General features: G+C 43.0%; 1 protein-coding gene across 1 annotated transcript in view; it reads right to left on the bottom strand.

Annotated features, from left to right (window-relative positions):
- Positions 1–11,332, bottom strand: part of LOC126273278 (uncharacterized) — a 275,039-nt gene extending 263,707 nt beyond the window's left edge. Inside the window, exons 1-2 of the mRNA XM_049976822.1 lie at positions 11,217–11,332; positions 10,815–10,965 (exon numbers count right to left, since the gene is read on the bottom strand). Of these exons, the coding sequence (XP_049832779.1) occupies positions 10,815–10,965; positions 11,217–11,332 (267 nt within the window). The remainder of the gene's footprint in view (positions 1–10,814; positions 10,966–11,216) is intronic.
- Positions 11,333–18,471: the final 7,139 nt, after the last annotated feature.

The raw sequence follows: 18,471 nt of genomic DNA, 5'->3' as shown, positions 1-18,471 counted from the left end.
GTTTGACTAGCAGTCATTCTTCGCCAGGACGGATTTATATCGATAGTAGGTCGCTGATCATAATGTTCTGGCGGATCAGTGTAACTGTCTTCCTTTTTGATGAACAGTTATCATCCAAAATTCAAATATTTTAGAAATTAATTAAGCCGGAGGACAACTAATTTGGAATGCTTTGCCCTTCTTGGGCACATCATTTCACACGAAAAGACTTTTGTATAGAGGGAATTCCTAATTGTTACCGTAAAAAAAATGCGTGAGACTTCCTTATAAATACGTCACCATGGACGGCCGATATATTTTATGAGTGTCTGCTAACATCAGAAAGCGGACCGACCGCAGCTGTCCGTATACAAAGAAACAACTGTGCCGTTACTGAACAACACGGCAATTCTGTTGAAACAGTACTGTATGTGCCGTTCCATGATTAAATACGATGTTTTGCAATCGTATCTTCTTAAAAGGACAGCATAATCGATAGATATTCACGGGTGCGGCCACTTGCCGTTTTTCTCTCTCTCGTAACGTGGCCCCACCGCGGGTGCCACGAAACTCCCATGATGTAGGATGGAACGTTGATTTATTATACTGTAGAATATTTATTATGGTGTAGAATATTTATTTAATGTTAATATCTTCCCGCATCTGAAATATCCTTTACAAACTTTTCCCATCCTTCCTGAAGCGATGTCAGCCATTAGTTTGGAAGCAGACAACTCTTGGTAGACTGTAGTAGTGCCAACTTTGTTTCCTTGGGCTTGAGTGGCAGAGATCGACCACAGGCAAAACTTTGTCAAAGAGAATGTGAGAACATAGGGTTTAGCACGGAGAAGTTGGTCAGGCTACCCCCTCCACCGAAGACCAAAGGCTCTCAGGGACTCCGCCATGGTAAGTAGGTGTTCTGCGAAGAAAGGGTAAGCGAGTGGACGTGCCTTCAGCATGTTCGTCTCGATTGGTAATGGAAAAAGTTATTGGAATACTAGATATTTGTGACTAACCCACTCTTTTTCAGCCCAGCGTTGAATAGGCAAACCAATGATTCCGCTCTTGGTTATTTTGATTATTTTCTGTTGTATGATTTTTGTGTATTGAAAGTGATATATGTATGTCTTTGTGTTCACGCCACGGGATAGGCAACGTTAGGCTTGGATAGTGAAATTGTCCATCTATACGATAGATTTAGATAACAAACCGTGTGACTTTTAGTTTATTTGGGTTAGGAATTTTGGAAAGCTTTATTGATTTTTGATGTGTGTTTTCTGTGTACGAATAGGGGCCACGTGCTGCACGTGTGACGAACTAGTAACAAGGTAGCTACGCTCGCCTGTAGAGAAACTCGAGTAGAAACAATAGATTATTTAAATAAACTGCTACCGCCCCACGGTACAGGCATTTACACAGTTTCAACCATTTGATTAAAATCTTGTAAGCATGTGGAAAGCGACTTTGAACCCACGTGGTCATAGCCACCACGTGCGCGTGCAGTATCCTTTGATACTGGCTAAATTATAACCGAAGTTGCTATACAGTACAGAATAGCAGTATAGAAAAGAAAGCTTTACCGTCTAATGCCAAGCCGATCTCTGTCCTCACCCCATTGCATGCTAGTATTGAATCTGTGCACTAGGTGCAAGTTTGAGTTCTTGTCTATCCTGTCTTGTGTGTTTTAATATTAAAGTAGCGGGAATATTATTAGTAGCTGATGAGATGCAATCCCGTATGTTAAGGATTTCACCTTTCCCAGAAATGGCGTACGTGTTGCGTGCAGTTGTGTAAAGTAATAAGAGGCTTCACCTCCATCTAACATTATATTAAATTGTGAAAGAAATAAAGCAAATTTATTCAGAATAACTTTAGTACGCTATGCTTGAACAAACCCGATACCACTTTAACAATTATAAATATTAATGTTCCAGACTGCCAATAGGTATGCTGCGTTCTATGACGGAAAACTCTTTCATTGATCCCTCCAAAAGAATCCGTTGCGCATTATTCGTGTTCAATATCCACACCCATAGAGGGCTGTAATACAGATGAAGGAGGTTTCTGAAAAGCTATGACATTAAAAAAAGTAAACTATCCCTAAACATACCTATAACTAAGAATAGACAATTACCCCACAAACAGATAACTTTTAGTGAAGGCCAGAATATATTTCACGTAATATACCCCCAGCTTCGGTCCCTTTTCACTGTTTTTATAGGGAGTCGTTGGTGGAGATAACTTCTTGCGTAATACATCCGGATCCGAGGTAATAAAAGGGCGAATATGAGCTGATTATCTCTTATTTCTCGCATTGTGCTTATTTTATCGTTAGTCTGCGCACGTGATCACATGGTGGCATATTTCTGGACACCAGCTGTCGATTTTTCGGAATACTAGGAGCAGACAGAAACGATCGCCGGATCTGTAACGGAACTGTTGCAGCTCTGGGCGCTTCTCCAGAGCGGTCTCCATGCTTTGGCCACTACATCAGAAACTCTACAGACAGAATCTTCATGAGGTAATACTGCCGCCTGTTTAAGAGCTTTATTGCGTTTCTTTGTTTAGTAATTCTGCCCGTGCAGTCTGTAGGTAGCGAGGATTCTCTTTCCCTCGTTTGCGTTTCCGGCCCTTGTTTCAGTTGTTTAAGTACGAGGGTCGTTCCGAAAGTAACGCCTTCTATTTTTTGTGGTGACTTTGGACATTTGCACAAAATGTCGTTGGTGTAGTGGTAATGCTTGAACCCTCCTCTTTCATTTGCAGCTGGTTTTGTTGTTCTGCGGTTGTTGGAGCCAGCAGAGGAGTGTTCCAAAATGGAGTCTGATATGGACGTGCTTATAAAACAGCAATGTGTGATTGAATTACTCACTAGTAAGGAAATGAAGCCGATTGAAATCTATCGACGCTTGTTAAAGTGTGTGGAGATGATACAGTAGAAGTAAGCAATGTGAAGCGACGGGTACGGCATTTTCAAGTTGGTGAAATGCTGTGCATGACAAGCCACGGCCCGGTCGACCTAGCACAGCTCACATCCCTTGCAATGAAAAACGTCTCGATCGACACATCCGTTCTGACCAGCGTATAACGACCAGAGAATTGTGTGCAAAGCTGAATGTCGGCTGTAATGCCTTGGAAACAATGTTGGAACCTCTTGGCTATCGCAAAGTCTGTGCGAGATGAGTCCCGCGGGTGCTTACGGAAAAACAAAGAACTCATCGAATGGAAATTTTTCGCGACCTGCTGGACCTACATGAAGCCGACGATGGCAGTTTTCTCAATGGCATCATCACCGGAGATGAGAAGTTCTCTGCCAAAGAAGATATTCAAGACAATGCCGTCTGCAGGCAAAGTGATATACAGAGTCTCCTGGGGTAGCCAGGATGTTGTTCTTTTGGATGTCCTGGAGCCTGGAGAAACTGTCAATTCAGCACGCTGTAAGACGACACAGACTAAGCTGAAAGGCCGAATAAGAAGACGAACTTTCTCCTGCGACATGTTAACACCAGGTCCCTCACCAATTTTGCGAGCACGCAACTCACTGCAGAATTCGGCTGCACTATCTTACCACATCCACTGTACCGTCCCGATTTAGCACCTTCAGACTTTAATGCCTTTGCGCCTCTGAAAGATGGACGAAGTGGCGAAAATTTTCGAGACTTGGATGATGTTGGCAGACCTGTAATGAAGTGGTTGGCCTCAGCTGGTTTCGATTTTTATAAGGGCGGCATGTAGGCTCTGGTTCATCGTTAGCAAAAGTGCATAACGAATGGTGGTGACTCTGTGGAAAGATGACAGTCTGTAGCCGAAATATTTATCTATTTAGCTGTGCTATAGTTTCTATGAATTATAATAGGAAGCATTACTTTCTAAACGTCCCTCGTACTTATCCTGAGAAATTCAAATCCAGTTCGATAATTACGCTATTGGCCATTAAAATTGCTACACTAAGAAGAAATGCAGATGATAAACGGGTATTCATTGGACAAATATATTATACTAGAACTGACATGAGGTTACATTTTGACGCAATTTGGGTGCATAGATCCTGAGAAATCAGTACCCAGAACAACCACCTCTGGCCGTAATAATACAGCTGCCCATGCAGCTTCAACACGATACCACAGTTAGATCAAGAGTAGTGACTGGCCTATTATGACGAGCCAGTTGCTCGGCCACCATTGACCAGACGTTTTCAATTGGTGACAGATCTGGAGAATGTGCTGGCCAGGGCAGCAGTCGAACATTTTCTGTATCCAGAAAGACCCGTACATGACCTGCAGGCGGTCGTGCACTATCCTGCTGAAATGTAGGGTTTCGCAGGGATCGAATGAAGGGTAGAGCTACGCATCGTAACACATTTGAAATGTAACGTCCACTGTTCAAAGTGCAGTCAATGCGAAAAAGAGGTGATCGAGACGTGTAACCAATGGCACCCCATACCATCACGCCGGTACGCCGGTATGGTGATGACGAATACACGCTTCCAATGTGCGTTCACCGCTATGTCGCCAAACACAGATGCGACCATCGTGATGCTATAAACAGAACCTTGATTCATTCGAAAGAATGCACCCAGGTTCGTCGTTGGGTACACCATCGCTGGCGCTCCTGTCTGTGGTGCAGCATCAAGGGTAACTCCATCCATGGTCTCCGAGGTGGTAGTCCATGCTGCTGCAAACGTCATCAAACTGTTTGTGCAGATGTTGTTGTCATGCAAACGTCCCCATCTGTTGACTCAGGGATCGAGACGTGGCTGCACGATCCGTTACAGCCATGCGGATAAGATGCCTGTAATCTCTACTGCTAGTCATACGAAGCCGTTGGGATCCAGCACGCCACTCCTTATTACGCTCCTGAACCCACCGACTCCATATTCTGCTAACAGTCACTGGATCTCGACCAACGCAAGCAGCAATGTCGCGATACGATAAACCACAAGCGCGATAGGCTCTGAAAAGCTAATCATTTGCATATCACAGAATCTTCTTCCTGTAGGTTAAATTTCACGTCTGCTGCAAGTCCACTTCGTGATGTAGCAATTTTAATGGACGGTAGTGTATCTCTGTTGTAATAGGTATAACTATTAAAGATTATTATTATTTCCTAAATACCCTATGGTTCGTAAATTAGAAGCAGTAGCTGACCTGTGCCTTACAACCTATGTAGTAATGAGACGTGATAACCAATAATCAAACAGGCATGTGTAGTTATTTCACTCTCGATGTTTGGTTTTTCCCATTCGTTTCAGTATATCAGTAATTATTGTCAATATTGTTGAAGGAAATAATTTATTAGATGCGAACATTGTGGCCAATTGTTGATTTGGGCACCTAGTTTTGAATACCCTTACAGCAACTTTCGCATTAGCAGATAAGAATAATCTGATATACCCTTGCACTTTCCTCGCACTACGATAGTTTCGAGGAAGATGAAGCTTGTTGTCTCGCTCTCTGCTACATGTACACCTATACTCTGTAAGCCACTTTATGTGTGTGCCTGACATAGTCGCTAGTTAAGTGCCTGAAGACCAATTGATGACAGTGCCCTGTGTGAGCTCGAATCTCTAATTTTACCTTCATGGTGTTATTGCAAGACATAGGTAGGAGAGAACGACACATTTGCTGACTTTCCTAGAAAAGTGTGCTGCCAGGATTTTAACAGTAAACTACACCTACACGCACTCCGCTTCTCTTGTAGCGCCTGCCAGTAGACTTGTTTTGAGCATATCAGTGTCGCTTTTACGCTTATTAAACGATCCTGTGACAAAACGCACTGCTTGTCTTTACATGTTGACTGTTTCCTTTGTCGAACCATCTTGTACATGTCCTACACCGACGATCAATATTCGAGTATCGGTAGAACGAAGCTTCTGTATGCTACCTCCTTTGCCGGAGGAATATACACTCCTGGAAATGGAAAAAAGAACACATTGACACCGGTGTGTCAAACCCACCATACTTGCTCCGGACACTGCGAGAGGGCTGTACAAGCAATGATCCCACACACGGCACAGCGGACACACCAGGAACCGCGGTGTTGGCCGTCGAATGGCGCTAGCTGCGCAGCATTTGGGCACCGCCGCCGTCAGTGTCAGCCAGTTTGCCGTGGCATACGGAGCTCCATCGCACTCTTTAACACTGGTAGCATGCCGCGACAGCGTGGACGTGAACCGTATGTGGAGTTGACGGACTTTAAGCGAGGGCGTATAGTGGGCATGCGGGAGGCCGGGTGGACGTACCGCCGAATTGCTCAACACGTGGGGCGTGAGGTCTCCACAGTACATCGATGTTGTCGCCAGTGGTCGGCGGAAGGTGCACGTTCCCGTCGACCTGGGACCGGACCGCAGCGACGCACGGATGCACGCCAAGACCGTAGGACCCTACGCAGTGACGTAGGGGACCGCACCGCCACTTCCCAGCAAATTAGGGACACTGTTGCTCCTGGGGTATCGGCGAGGACCATTCGCAAACGTCTCCATGAAGCTGGGATACGGTCCCGCACACCGTTAGGCCGTCTTCCGCTCACGCCCCAACATCGTGCAGCCCGCCTACAGGGGTGTCGCGACAGGCGTGAATGGAGGGACGAATGGAGACGTGTCGTCTTCAGCGATGAGAGTCGCTTCTGCCTTGGTGCCAATGATAGTCGTATGCGTGTTTGGCGCCGTGCTGGTGAGCGCCACAATCAGGACTGCCTACGACTGAGGCACACAGGGCCATCACCCGGCATCATGGCGTGGGGAGCGATCTCCTACACTGGCCGTACACCTCTGGTGATCGTCGAGGGGACACTGAATAGTGCACGGTACATCCAAACCGTCATCGAACCCATCGTTCTACCATTCCTAGACCGTCGAGGGAACTTGGTGTTCCAACAGGACAATGCACGTCCGCATGTATCCCGTGCCACCTAACGTGCTCTAGAAGGTGTAAGTCAACTACCCTGGCCAGCAAGATCTCCGGATCTGTCCCCCATTGAGCATGTTTGGGACTGGATGAAGCGTCGTCTCACGCGGTCTGCACGTCCAGCACGAACGCTGGTCCAACTGAGGCGCCAGGTGGAAATGGCATGGCAAGCCGTTCCACAGGACTACATCCAGCATCTCTACGATCGTCTCCATGGCAGAATAGCAGCTTGCATTGCGGCGAAAGGTGGATATACACTGTACTAGTGCCGACATTGTGCATGCTCTGTTGCCTGTGTCTGTGTCTATGTGTCAGTGTGATCATGTGGTGTATCTGACACCAGGAATGTGTCAATAAAGTTTCTCCTTCCTGGGACAATGAATTCACGGTGTTCTTATTTCAATTTCCAGGAGTGTATTACCAAAGATTCTTCCAATCAATCTCATTCTGGCATAATCTTCCTTGCGATTTGCTTCATATGATAGATTCTCTTCAAATGGTTCTGTCCACATAATCCCAGATATTTAAATGATTTCAGTGTTTGTAGTGATTTTCTACAATCGAGTAATTATACGATAAGGGGTCTATCGGCCTATTTAAGCGCAATAGCTTACATTTGTTTATGATTAGGGCCAACTGTCAATCTCCGAACCAAGGGCCACGCCTCTGCAGGTCTTCCTGAATTTCACTCCAATTATCCAGCGTTGCGACTTCTCTACGTAGGCTACAACAGCGTTATCCATGAATAGCGTCATGGAGCTCTAGACAATCCCTGGTAGGTCATTTATGTATATTTCATTTAGGCTGAGCTAGAGAAATTCCATCAGTACGCAACAAGTCTTTACTGTCTACGAATGAACTAGAAAGGAAAGGTGGACTAGGGGAAAGAGAATGGTATGCAGGTTTCTAAAGAAAAGAAAATAAATTCGCATGGCATTGTGGGCTGGGATATCCCATAGGGTGGATTCATCCACCCGCGGCAGATATGAGAGTTGTGTCGTATGTACGTTTGTAGAATGTAGGTGTGTGTATGGATACGTGTATAATATAGTTATGTTTGATTGTGTGATGATGACGAAACGATGGAGACGGTGAAACCCGGTGTCGGCACATAGAAGAGCAACAAGACGGCCGCCGAAATTATCGTCCCTATACTACGGACGGGTCACCATCAACAATGTCATACGCACTCACTACATGAGCCACTGCGGAGAGGTTTAGAATTTAATACGAGACGTTGGATATAAGGTGAGGAGAGCGGGTCCAATTTTAGACGTGCTGTGTTAGAGGCAGATCAGAAATAAGTCTCCGGAGAATGGATGTTACTTGCGAAAAATAAGTACCAGGGTGTCTGTATTAGAGCACTGCATCCGCGTGGCGAAACATCGTGACATGCGCTTATTCCCATCACTTGCTTCGCAAATATTACCACAGCGACTAAGTACGGGTATGTTTAAGGAAAATTAAAGAGATAATGGAATAGTGAATGTTACTGGTGGTCAATGATTTCGCTGTGAAACTATAAATTTGCGTGAATGAAAAGCTGATGAAACAGTGCCCGCATTAAATCTATAGCTAAAATCGCATTGACGCTGAGGCATGTTTAGGACAGAACAGATGAACAAGATTTATGTTGACGAGCATGAAAATGTAGTATGTAAACGTATTTTCTTTGTTTACTACTTGTAATGAATTGATTACCAGTGTTTATTGCTTTTGCTCAGTCCAGTTTCTGTTTGATAAAGAACTTATTAATGGTTTGTTCAGAAAAGTCCCTCGGTGACTGAGTGGTTGTCGGCGCAGTAACTCAGCTTGTTCGGTCAGAGGACTTCTGACTCTCTGCAATAAAAAATTGATTAAATGTGACATATGTCATGCAATACCCGCACAGAAGCACTGTCGAAAAAGCGAGGTAGAAACAAATCCAAGGAACGGAAAAACGTTAAGTTCCAGTCCACAAAGGTGAAAATCATGGGTTCCATCCCCTGTTCAGTTCTTTTCTGTTGCTTATCCCTTCTTTCATCCATAACAATGAGAAAAATGCCATGTGACGTTGCACCACGTACATGGCCTCCTCTAACTGGCAGTGGAAAACGGTTGACAGGCGGCAAGATGTCAAGGGCATACCACCATGCCTTCTAAAGCAATGCAGTATTCAAACCAACCCTCGACTTGAGCACGGCTTTGCTTGCTTTACAGTGTAACAAATGCTACATTAAAATACTCTACTGGCGGACGGCCTTTGTAGTTCCATTACTGACGCAGCACAGTTTAACTGGCTCTGCACTTGCCAGTACACTCAGTGCCTCTGATAACATGTGGCAATTTTCTACTTAAGAAGCCAAAAAAGAGAATGCAGCCAACAAAAACTCGTAACGTACAACACCATCATAATTGCTAACGTTATTTGCTATGGACGTCTTGTTGGTATAGTTATGCAGTTCTTTCGTGTTTATAGTGTTAAAAAGTGACTGAACAAATCAAAATCTCAGTGGTTTCTTACAACTAACATCATCACACTTTAAAGTCTTCTAAAACGATCTTGGTCTGCTGCTGGGCGCTGAAAAACATCCGAAAATATTTAGGGCTTATTCTAGCAATCTTTCCTGACGAAATGGAATAGTTTTTCTATCAGAGCTGCGCCAGTGCCATTACATAGGACTTCGAATTAAAAAGTTTTGGAAGAGACACTTGGTTTGAGTACAAACGAAAGTTCATAATGTTGCAATACGTTTGCAACTTTCTTATAGGGAACATATCAAGAGACTATTGAAAGACTATTTTCGCGACTTACCAACCACCAAGAATAAGGAAGGCCTACAACAAACTATACACCTATAATAAGAAAAGAAAAGTCGGAAAAACATGAAAAGAAACTTTATTTTGGACGTAATTTGCGAATTGAAGCTAACACGGAATCACAACGTAGTTATTAGGCAAACTGTGATGGAAGTGATGATTTTTCAATTTTTGCGGAAGAAGCTCGTTATCCTAAAATAAAGACAATTTCAGGAGATGCAACACACCAATATTCTCATTCAAGATGTATAACGTATTTTCTGTAGTGTGTAAAATTGTGAAATCTTCGACAATCAGTCTTCCTGTTTTGAAAAAATATTCTTTCGAAAACTAGTTCAAAAGTGACGAAATGGACTTTAGTTTAATAAATGTGAAAGAAATGGAGCAATAAATATCGATGAACTTATCTATTATTTGTAACATTCTTTTATCCACACATGACGAATATATTTTTTATTGGTGAAAAGTAATAATGTTTAGAATAAATATTTTGTTTGTTATTCACGAAAAGTTCAACAATGGCTCTGAGCACTAAGGGACTTAACATCTGAGGTCATCAGTCCCCTAGAACTTAGAACTACTTAAACCTAACTAACCTAAGGATATCACACACATCCATGCCCGAGGCAGGATTCGAACCTGCGACCGTTGCGGTCGTGCGATTCCAGATTGAAGTGCCTAGAACCCCTCGGCCACAACGGTCGGCTATTCAAGAATAACGGATAACAATTTTTATCTGTATTCGTTGTTCAAATAAATTTTGCCGATCTCCGGCGTTAAGGGAAGTACACTGCGCATGCGCACGCTACAATTTGTAGCCTACGCGCAAGTGAGTGCGGACGCATGAGTATCTGCGTGACTGAGGACAAGTGTATGACATCCGAGTGGCCGTTGAGAAGCACTCACTCGCTTGTGTTGGTTGCCGAGGCAGCATCTGTCACTTCGATAACTTCCGGCGACGTTTGCGAAGTGATTTCGCTTTTTGTCTCGCACACCGCAAGCACGTGCAAACAGTGTGGATGGGCCGCGCGCTTGCAGGGCTCTAGGCTATATTATTCAGGTAAGCGGCGCTACACCTTGTTCTCAGCTGTCTAATGGCTGCTGGCTACTGTCTACTGGCTGCTGGTCACTTGCCTCTCTCTGCTGGATGCGCCGCCGCTGTGTCTCCAGGTGGTCCTCGAGGATTCGCCTCTGCAGCCTCTGCATGTACTGGCGGTCCGTCATGCGCGGCGGTTGCCCGGCTCCCGTCAGCCGCCGAGACGCCCCAGCGCCGCGCGGGTTGCAGCTGCAACAGGGGCGACCACACAGTAACCACCCTGCTGTCTTCCGCTCCGCCGACCTGCGCCAACCGAGACTCCTCTACCTTGCGTTTTTCCGTTTCTCCTGCGCCTCTGGCTTCCCCTCCCGGACCGACCCCTCTGCTGGCGGCTAGAGCTTACGAACCGCGCCGGAGATAATGTATTGACCTAGGGGACCGTCGCGACCGCTGCCCGGAGGTAGTGCCTTGATTTATACCGTTTCGATCGGCGCTTTTACTGTGGCTGGCTATTTCGGTTGAGTGTAGGGACCGGTGAAGACCTGGACAGCTCCTCAAGCAGCAGTAGTATATTACGACTGCCTTCCGGCAGCCTGTCCCATAACTCAAGGCTCATGGGGGACAGATGCCTCCGGCACGCAGTGGTGACCTTGGCACGTGATTCCCACATATGCAGTGTTATTTCCAGGACACGTCTGCCAAAAATGTGCTGGATGGAAGGGTATTAAAGCACTGACACATTGCTTGCTATGATGTATATTCGTTTTACCCTGCATGTTACAGGCTCGGATGTTGACGGTTTAATATAGACTCGTCCCACAGCAGAACTTTTCTGTGTGTCTATGTGTCAATGCTATGTTTGAGAACAGTTGTATGGTAATGTCTTAACAGCAAAGGTTCTGGATTTATTGCAACGAACAGCTTCCTTCATTTCATTCGTTGATCTGAAATTAAACTTATTCATTTCTACTGTCCCCATATTAACGCAATCTGCAATAACGAAAAGCTGTTTTCAGTTTAAATGTAACTTGCGTTTGAGACGGCGCAGTTGCGATGCGCCGGAGTCTCGTTCGAGAGTGTGGTGATTCAAAGCCTCGACCATTCTTCCTGATTTAAGTTTTTCGTTATTTCCCTAATTCGCTAGAGTCAATTGCTAGAATGATTCCTTTGAGAAGACACAGCTGGTTTCCTTGCCCATCGTTCCGCAAACCAAGCTTGTGCTCCGTCTCTAATGACCATCTCATCGACGGGACGTCAAATCCAAATCTGTCTTCCTACCCTGACATAAAACGTTGGTACTCTCTTTATTGTACAAATTATTGAACTTTTGTACCAGATCCTCTATACGACGTTACAAACCATCACACATCATTAAAATGAAAAAAAGAACGTTGGACAGATATAGTGTTCAGTTCTTAGAAGTAATTGTTTTCACATATTTCTTACAAACAACCCCTTGTTCTTAAGCTATTGCAAATTTAGTTTATACAATTAAATCGATTTCACACTCTACTATTTGACATGTTTTCTACAAAACACATATTTTAAAAAAATTTAAGGTTTTCAAAGTAATTTCTGTCTCTATTACATCTGAAAACTATATGTTCCTGGTAAGGATTCATCTGTTATGACTCGTAAAAACATTTCAACACCTACCTGAAACATAAATCTAAAAACCTGAATTTGGACATACTATGAACATGAAGAGATATGAGGACATAATGGCACCTACGAAATGAAGTACATACGGCGAAATAACTGCCTGACAGCCATCATTTCTCAAGTATATTCTGTTCATAACAGGAATCCTTAATCTTGGCGTAATAACCGGCGCGTATTGAGGACAAACAAACATGAATTAACAGAACACACTTGTGTCTCATTAACAGGTAAACGCATTCTTGATGGACTTGACTTATGCAAGGAAAGCTAAATAAATTCTTTGGCCTCACTAACATCATGTCAAAGCGTAAAAGTACACTCATGTTCAGAAAAAAAACAGTACACCTAGAACGAATAGAGGTAGGACGTTCATATTCACGGGATATGTACATCAGCACGTTCTGCAGAAATCATTAGCATTTTAGTCACCTCGGTTCAGCATGTACCCTGTTGTCTAGTTGGTACAGGGACCGCCATGGGCTCAGATGACTTGTTCCATGTGTGATGGCATCGACACGTGATAGGCGTAATGGCGTCCTGTGGTATAGCTATCTGTGTTGCATTCACCTGGTTCGAAGATTCCTCTGTGGTGTTTGGCATTGGATTACAGGGCTACACACGTCGTGTCACCATATCCCACACATTTTCGACTGGTGACAAATCTGTTGATCAGGCAGGCCAAGGTAAAAGCTGACATCCTGTGATACCAAGGACGCACGTGTTCGAGCAGCGACATGTGGTCATGCGCTGTCTTGCTGAAAAATGGCGTCTGAGGCATTGTGTAGGAAGGGTATGGTTATCGGTCGCAGGATGTTATTCATGAAGGTCACAGTGCCCTGGAAACGCATCAACTGTGATTAGTGGTTGCACCGAATTTTACCCCACTCTACAAGGCCTCACACCATAAGGCCTTCAGTTGGCGCTGTATGTCTTGTGCGAATGCAGTCGCTGTGATGCCGCTCCCCCTGTCTGCGGCGAACCAAAATGCAGTAATCATTTTCAAATAAGCAGAACGTGGATCAGTCTGGAAACACTATCTGATAACATTCCTGTCCTGAGTGACGCCGTTCCATGCACCAGTTCCGTCTAGCATGTTTCTGTAAATCCGTCCAAGGTGGCGGAGAAGTAGACGCCGCGCACCTAACACACGCCTTAATAAACGCTGAAGGACTGTAACCCCTGACTGTGTACGAGGTGTTCCACTGTATCGATGTAGTACAACATTCTGTTTCCTTCATTTCCTGCATGATATATTTCCTTATTTGGGTATGTATCACGAACGTCCTTATAAGACAGCTGTGTGCTTCGTAAACAGTAATGGTGATACAGTAATAGTCCTACACATTACATAACATGTAACATTTGTAAATGAATGTGAATGTATCTCAGAGAATTATTATGTGCAGTCAATTTACATTTTTCGTCAGTCTGTATAGAACCAAATTCATTATTAATTGATGTGCTACTCAGAAATAAAGGGTAAGTTCAAATATATTCCATGTGTTACCTTATCTCTGTACCAAACATTACCGGAAGAAAAGTTTCAACTGGGTAAAAATTAAGTGATTCTTGTTCTCTAAAGGATTTGAAATAATTCATAGAAATATTACGTAAATAGGTAGCAAGAGCAGTATGATATAATAGATAAAAAAAAACAAATTTGAGAATTTTTCAAATTTATCGATTTATGAAATACAAGTATTGGTTACCTGCCTGGTGCATGGTGCTTAGCTTTTCCGTTGCTGAACTTTTAAAACTATCACTAATCACTGTGTGCCCTATTGGTTGGCTTTACTCTCAAAACTGCATAGTCTCACAGCACGGTAAACACATAAGAAACAGATGAAGGAGAGACACCCTGGCCCTCTTCGGACTTACACACAGTATTGAACCTTGTGATGCCAGAGCTATCAACTGGAAATGCTAGTGCGGGTTGTCAACGTGAAGGGACAAGTGCGGGTGTCACAAGCCACGTCTCATTATCTATGACGTCGTAAACATTACGTTACATGCCATGGCTATCAGTGATATCTTCACGCCCCCTACCTCACCCCTCCCCTCCTATCAGAACCAAGTATTACCTGGCATTAAAACGAAACAGAAAATCACAGCCTACTGTTTAAGCGACCATTAAAACGAAATAGGCAATCTCAACGTAGTCTTTCGCCATGCTCAAAAGTACCCAAACGATTTGACTTTTTTTTGCGCCGTGTTCAGAAGCAGTAACTCAAAACATTACGTAAAATATTTCACTGGTTGCATTTTCACATGTGAAATACATTAGCAACGCAGGCAAACAAGCACTCCCGCACACACACAGAACACACACACACACACACACACACACACACACACACACACATACTGGCGCCATGTTCAATGGCAGCTGGAAAACGATGGGTGCATGTAGCCTTGTGGATGACTCAAGGTTATGACAATGACGCATCAGGGTCAGGTGTAGTGTCAAGTGTACATGGAAGAGCACATCGAGAAATTCGAGAAGTTAATCCAAAAGTTCTGTTCAGGCCCTGTGCTCATCATCGCTTAAATCTTTGTGGAGTTAATGCATTCTGAGGTGTTCCCTCTAGCGTCACCTGTTTTGGAACTGTATAGACGTTACATTTGTTCTTTTTTCCCTTTACATGTAGATCGGAACTTATTGCACGGAAAACAGGAAAAAGTTTGACACGGTTGTCTGACACTCACTGGAGTTCGCATTAAGATTCAATTAAAGTCGTAAATGGAGACGTGGAAGATATGCAGTATCTATTCAAGAAAAACCTTGATACTAGACCTGAAGGAAACTTGCCTCTTCCAGGTAGATGTGATTTTACCAGAGTGGTGGAATTGTCTTAGCATAAGCTGCAAAATATTAATCTGTTGCTCTCAAGTCTGCGTTTCAATTAACATATCATCTACTAAATCACGTAACTGAGGGCCCAAGGCAGTGTCTAGTGCAGAAATAATTTTCTTCAATGTGATTCATAATGTTCGAGTACATTATATGCTCCAAAATCCTACTGCCAATTGAGGTCATTGATATGGGTCTGTAATTCAATGGGTTACTCCTATTTCCTTTCTTGAATATTGGTGTGACCTGTGCTGCTTTCCAGTCTTTAGGAACAGACCTTTCGCCAAGTGAGCGGTTGTACATGATTGCTAAGAAAGGCGCTATTGTGTCTGCAAACGCTGAAAGGAACCTGATTGGTATACCATCTGGACCGGAAGACTTGCCTTTCTTAAGTGATTTGAGTTGTTTCGCAACACCTAAGCTATCCACTTTTATGTCACTCAGCTAACAGCTGCTCTGGTTCCGAATTCTGGTATATTTACTTCGTCTTCTTTCGTGAAGGAGTTACAGAAAACTGTATTTAGTAACTCCGCTTTAGTGGCACCGTCATCGGTAACATTTCCATAGCTATCGCACAGTGACGGTATTGACTGCTTTTTGCCACTGTTGTACTTTACATACGACAGAATTTCTTTGGGTTTTCTTCCATATTTTGAGACAATGTTTCACTTTGGAAACTATTAAAGCATCTCGCACTGACGTCCGCACTAAATTTCGACCTTACGTGAAACAAGCGGTAAACCAGTGAAAGGGTGACTGCTTCCTGAGCAGGTGCATAGACCGATTTACACAAGAATTGTCACAATGACACACAGCCAGAAGGATATAAGCAAAATTTTTCAAACTGAGTAAAGAAATTTATGAATGAAACATATTGTAACATTACAGGACATATTGGGACATATTGAAGTATTCGATACTGTAGATTTTTAGGGGATGTCGATACAGATATGCAAAATGTAAAGGGAAACTTTGGTGAAGTTTAAATATTGTACTGTGTCAATATTAGGACATTTTGCACAGAAAGAACAAAAATAGAATTAATGTAAATATATATTAGTGTTAGTAACCTATTTTCATTCAATTTTGTAATTATATTTCATTTTGTAAAAGAAAGACTCACTGTTTGCTGTAGCTCTGATTAATTGTATAAATTATCAGTTTTGAGCTAAATTATTTCGTATCATATGGACAAGATACTTTTAAAAACTCACCAGCTAAAGAGAAAGTCTGTAAATGAACGTTTAATGCACACTTCTGGAACTTTCTATGGAGAAATTCTATATTATGATCGCAAAAATACGAAAACTTGTGAAAACTGTTTCATAACCTAATTTCGAAAGACGATTTGTATCAAGAAATATTGCTAAAAAGATTTATTTACGTTTTGAAACACGATTTAAATCATTTTACATATAAATAGTTGTTCTAAATCACTCAAGAAATATCCAGAATCAAATGTCAAGATATTTCTGGAAACATCGGTACAAATCTGGTGAAGGTTATCCAGAAGCTGGTAGAAAAATGTTATAAAATCTATTTGGAAATTATGCTTGTAAGAATTTATATGTACTGATCCTTTTACTTACTTTAATCTGTTCTAAAATTCTGTAATGTCTAATTTAGTTTTAAGTCGTGAATTGCTATCGTATTATAAACAAAACATTGTCAAAGACTCTCATTGTTTGGAAAGATATTAATACACCTTGGAGTTGTCAGTTGCCAGTTCGGATATGCAGTGCGGTTAGCTCGGAGAGTCAGTTGTTGAGTCTGAGAAGTCTGTCAGTTCTGTTTGTAAATAAACGGCTGTAATGAAGAATTACTTGTTGTCGTCAATATGAACTCAAGACCTTTTGCACGAAGCAGACACCTCCTAATGCAACGTTTTAATTTGGTTGAGGAAGCTGGGATCGCTATAAGTGCAAACAAATTGAAGTGGAACGTTTTAATTTGGTGTTGAGGAGCTGAAATGTTATAATATGATTACGCTCTGCCTATCACACTGGAAAATCTGGTAGAAATTTACGATGAGTTTGTTAAGGGAATGCTACTGCAAGAAGTAAAGATATCATAGGCTTCTACTTGCAACCGATACGAGCGTGATGGATGGGCCAAGAAATCCTTTAATTTATAATTAAATGGGACTTCAGTCAATCGTTATCCTGCACATTACTTATAATGCAATACATCAAGACCATTCGTATCTCAGTAGCAACATGCCACAGAAGTTTATCAAAATTAAACAAATACTTGGTTCCAGAATGAAATTTTCACTCTGCATCGGAGTGTACGCTGATATGAAAGTTTCTGGTAGATTAAAACCGTGTGCCGAACCGAGACTCGGACTCGGGACGAATGCCGTTCGCGGGCAAGTGCTCTACCGACTGAGCTGATTGGCTAATTCTATGGGGAGGGGATCAAATAACGAGGTCCTCGGTGCCATTGGATCAGGGAAAGATTGGGGAGGAAGGCTGCCGTGCCGTTGGAGTGGGGGGGGGGGATGGGGAGGGAGGAGATAGACACTGCCAAAAATTAAAATATATTCGCACATAATGAATAGCCAATTCAAGTTTCCGGCAGCCTCTTGATATCATTCGAGAATCACCTCAGATATCAGAACTGGTCAGTCGAGATATAGCAATAAATCTTTCATTTTGTGAATAGCTGAAACCTTTTGTGGAATTGTGGTTTTCATCTGAAATATGCTCTTAGCAACTGTGGAACCGAATGTAAAGAAGTTAATTAATTGAGTCACATCGTCAGGCTGCACAATTTTTAGATAAAAACTTCTACTGAAAATGAACCCTAATGGGTAAGAAGGGAGCTTATGAAACAGTGTTATTTACTGAGATTTACACAGTGCGTAGCAGTTTCGTTAGGACTGCTTGTGGGAAATTCCAGGCTGCAACGCTATCTCTTGGATAACTGCAGTGTTATGATCCCTGAAATTTCAATCAAAGCAACATTCTGGTTGCGAATGTAAGAGTACGTGTCTGACACTCGTCGGAAAATGGCAGTGGAGAAGTGATACAACCTCGAGTTATTTCAGTCCTCCAGCGTTTTTTGGCACGAAGTCGTCGAATTAGAATCGAATACCGACAGGCAGGTTTCTGATTGCTTATCCATGACGATACACAGCACACAAAGCGAAGATTGCACACTATTTTTTCGTCAGCAAACGGATCGCAGTTCTGGATCACCCATTGTATGCGCCGCATCCAAAATGAGGCTGGCACTGGAAG

This window comes from Schistocerca gregaria, chromosome 5 (assembly GCF_023897955.1).
Source record: "Schistocerca gregaria isolate iqSchGreg1 chromosome 5, iqSchGreg1.2, whole genome shotgun sequence".
NCBI classification, from domain to species: domain Eukaryota; kingdom Metazoa; phylum Arthropoda; class Insecta; order Orthoptera; family Acrididae; genus Schistocerca; species Schistocerca gregaria.
The sequence above is the reverse complement of the archived record's forward strand: the minus strand, read 5'-3'. Positions and strand labels throughout refer to the sequence as shown.